At 39.8% G+C, this 3925-nt stretch overlaps 1 protein-coding gene across 1 annotated transcript; it reads right to left on the bottom strand.

The window, feature by feature from the left end:
• Positions 1–234: 234 nt before the first annotated feature.
• Positions 235–3622, bottom strand: LOC110649771 (heat shock cognate protein 80). Its single transcript, XM_021804466.2, has 3 exons — positions 3307–3622; positions 2349–2490; positions 235–2238 (listed from the first exon to the last, which is right to left on the bottom strand). Exons 1-3 carry the CDS (start codon positions 3427–3429, stop codon positions 398–400), a joined length of 2106 nt encoding a protein of 701 aa, XP_021660158.2. The 5' UTR covers positions 3430–3622; the 3' UTR covers positions 235–397.
• Positions 3623–3925: the final 303 nt, after the last annotated feature.

Raw genomic sequence — 3925 nt, 5'->3', positions numbered from 1 at the left:
CAAAACCAGAAGCCAGTGGCGTGGCTAGTATTCTCACATTTGTACCTCTGTTACGCTTACTTTAAATTGTTTATTCTAAAGGCCCGACTTTGTTTTTTTTTTTTTTAGCTACAGCCCACACCCCTTGTAAAGGATGTGCTGGGAATTTAGCCCTTTTGATGCAAATCAATTGCAATTGCAAAAAATAAAACAATAAAAAAAGACTAGACTTGACTGACAAGCAGTAGAAATTCGCTGACAAGGAGTAGAAATTCGCTGACCTTACTGCATAACAAGAGATAATATTTCAAATAAAAAAAAAGTCCAAACCATCTAAATAAGTTCCAAAACACTATCAGAATCAGTACCAAAACATAATCATATAAATTAAAAAGTTGATCGAAGTAAGGCTAAACTCTTAATCAACTTCCTCCATCTTGGAACCCTCAGCATCAGCATCAGCATCAGCTTCCTCCAGGGCTGGCATGTCAGCATCTCCCTCACCAGCATCCTCGTCGATGCTCAATCCCAGCTTCAACATCCTATGGATTCTGTTGCCGAAGGTATTGGGGTCATCAAGGCTGAAACCAGAAGTGAGAAGGGCAGTCTCGAATAGCAGCAGCACAAGATCCTTGACTGACTTGTCATTCTTGTCAGCATCTGCTCTCTTCCTCAGTTCATCCATGATAGGATTTTCAGGATTGATCTCCATGGTCTTCTTGCTTGACATGTACCCAGCCATGCTGTTGTCCCTTAGAGCTTGTGCTCTCATAATTCTTTCCATGTTGGCAGTCCACCCATATTCACCAGTGACCAAACAGCAGGGAGAATCAACAACACGGTCTGAGACCACAACCTTTTCTACCTTGTCTCCCAGCACATCCTTGATTACCTTGCAGAGACCCTCAAACTTCTGCTTCAGTTCTTCCTTCTTTTGCTTCTCATCTTCACTTTCATCAATTTTCAAACCTTCCTTGGTGGCAGAAACAAGCTTCTTGCCCTCAAACTCCTTGAGCTGACCAACAGCATACTCATCTATGGCATCAACCATGAAGAGGACTTCATAACCCTTCTTCTTCAACTTTTCAAGGAATGGAGAATTTTCAACTGCTTTCTTGCTTTCACCAGTGATGTAGTAAATATCGTTTTGGCCCTCCTTCATTCTGGTCACATAGTCCTTGAGACTAGTCAACTCATCACCACTCTTGGTGGAGTGGTACCGAAGCAATTCAGCAAGCTTTGACTTGTTTTGGGAGTCTTCATGGATGCCAAGCTTGAGGTTCTTAGAGAATGCCTCGTAGAATTTGTTGTAATCTTCCTTGTTCTCAGCAATCTCAAAGAAGAGTTCAATGCACTTCTTCACCAAGTTCTTGCGGATAACTTTGAGGATCTTGTTCTGTTGCAACATCTCTCTTGAGATGTTGAGGGGAAGGTCCTCAGAATCAACAATACCCTTCACAAATCCAAGATACTCGGGAATCAACTCCTCACAGTTGTCCATGATGAAAACACGCCGCACATAGAGCTTGATGTTGTTAGGCTTCTTCCTTGTGTCAAACAGATCAAAAGGAGCCCTCTTGGGAGCAAAAAGGATGGCCTTGAACTCAAGTTGGCCCTCCACTGAGAAGTGCTTCACAGCCAAATGCTCCTCCCAATCATTGGTAAGGCTCTTGTAGAAAGCAGCATACTCTTCCTTTGAGATTTCCTCTGGCTTCCTCATCCAGATTGGTTTCTGCTTGTTCACCAATGACCACTCATGGGACACCTCCTTGATCTTTTTCTTCTTCTTCTCTTCCTTCTCTTTCTCCTCATCAACATCCTCAACTTTCCCTTCCTCATCCTTCTTCTCCTCCTCATCCTCATCATCAGATATCTCCTTCTCAGTAGTCTTCTCAATCCAGAGAGAGATTGGATAGCTAATAAACTCAGAGTGCTTCTTGATCAGGTCCTTAAGGCGGCGCTCCTCAAGGTACTCAAGTTGGTCTTCCTTGAGGAATAGAGTAATTTTTGTACCTCTACCAAGGTTCTCGCCAGAAGTATCTCTGGTGACAGTGAATGACCCTCCAGCCTGGGACTCCCAGACATACTGTTCATCATCATTGTGCTTGGTGGTAACAATGACCTTCTCAGCAACCAAGTATGCTGAGTAGAAACCAACACCAAACTGCCCAATCATACTAACATCTGCTCCAGCAGCCAAGGCCTCCATAAATTCTTTGGTACCAGACCTGGCGATGGTACCAAGATTGTTTACCAAATCTAACAGGACAACATATTGAAACAATTAGCGACAGTAATTATCAGGCAATTATCTACAAGTGACAAAATCAATACATATAGAAACAGATAATGCCACCAGCAACACCTACCAGCCTTTGTCATGCCAATACCACTGTCAATGATGGACAATGTATTGTTACTTTTGTCAGGGACAATATGGATGAAGAGCTCAGGTTGAGCATCAAGCTTGCTTTTGTCTGTCAAGCTCTCAAATCTGATTTTATCCAGAGCCTGAAACGAAGGGAGAAAATACAAAGAATAACATTAGCAAATGATAATAACAAATTTACATAACTATTGATCTCTCTAATCAATCAACCAAACAAACTTCAACATTCAAAATCCACTTACATATTTGTATTTGTATCTAACAACGGCAAAAAATCAAAATGAAGAAATACTTGGTTAAATGAACACATAATTGGCCAAAGAGATATAGAAATGACATAAATCTCATCATGAACAGTTAAGAAATATTCTTAAATACCATAAACCAAATATATATATATATATATATATATATATATATATATATATATATATATAACCTTGTCTATTCACAGCTCAAAGATAATAACAATTTACTCTAAATGGCTTCAGATGACTTGAAAATCCTAATTCTTTAAACTCTATAAAAATATTAAAAATAAAAGCGAACAGAATAGTCATAAAACTCGACTACAAACCACAAAAACGCAGCGTACTATTTGATTTATTTTTTAAATTAAGAAAAATATCCAGCAAACGAAACTTCTGCATTTCCGGGACAAATTAAAGGACTCATCAGCATATTTAAATTAAAACCGAAGGTACAGAAACAACCATTCACAGATCCTGATAAAGAAAATACATATAAAGAACCAAACCCTGAGAAAATATAAAGTCGACAAACAGTCTATTCAATTTAAAAAAAAAGAAAAGAAAAACAAACAGATAATCATATTCATCACCACTAAAGTCTATAACTGAATTAGAAGCATATAAACGAAAACAAATCAAAGATCCAGAGAGAGGGCGAGAGAGAGAGAGAGAGAGAAGAAGCCTTACATCGGAGGCATTACTGATAAGCTCACGGAGAAAGATCTCCTTGTTGCTGTAGAAGGTGTTGATGATCAAACTGAGCAACTGATTGATCTCGGCCTGGAAAGCAAACGTCTCTGTCTCCGCCATTGCTGATCGATTACAGTATCCTACAGATCTAAAATCACAGACCTTTCAAGGGCAAGAGACGGAAAATCTAAGAGAGGCACAGAGACTGAGTCTGCAGAAATGGAGAAAGTGGGGCTTTTATACAGGGTTTCGCTAGGGTTTCTAGATCCTTCCATTTCTCCGTATTTTTTCTTCCGTTTTTCTTAATTTTTAAATTTTAGGGGATTTGTTGGGGTTTGATTAGGTGAGCCGCAGGAGGATGCCGGGATTGGAAGAGACTATGACACGTGGATGTGGGAACGGGAAGATAGGTGACGATTCGAGCCTTTTCCTGGGGTTTTCGTTGGCCAATCAGATTGTCTGGTTGACAAATTTTTATTATTATTTGTCCGTTGACAAATCGAGTGAATCTATTGAGAGAGCAGTGTTATTAAACCCGCCAGAAGTTAACTCAGTGCGGGGAAGAGATGGATAGCTCAGCAATTCCATAAGCAGATGAATAGTTTAATCAGCGAGT

This window comes from Hevea brasiliensis, chromosome 17 (genome assembly GCF_030052815.1).
Source record: "Hevea brasiliensis isolate MT/VB/25A 57/8 chromosome 17, ASM3005281v1, whole genome shotgun sequence".
NCBI lineage: Eukaryota > Viridiplantae > Streptophyta > Magnoliopsida > Malpighiales > Euphorbiaceae > Hevea > Hevea brasiliensis.
The sequence above is the reverse complement of the archived record's forward strand: the minus strand, read 5'-3'. Positions and strand labels throughout refer to the sequence as shown.

Excerpts from the sequence above, each read along its gene's own strand:
- LOC110649771 (XM_021804466.2), bottom strand. The coding sequence starts at position 3,429 with ATGGCGGAGACAGAGACGTTTGCTTTCCAGGCCGAGATCAATCAGTTG. Across the intron at positions 2,491-3,306 it reads TTATCAGTAATGCCTCCGAT|GCTCTGGATAAAATCAGATT; the intron begins GTAAGGCTTCTT and ends CCTTCGTTTCAG. Across the intron at positions 2,239-2,348 it reads TATTGGCATGACAAAGGCTG|ATTTGGTAAACAATCTTGGT; the intron begins GTAGGTGTTGCT and ends TTGTCCTGTTAG.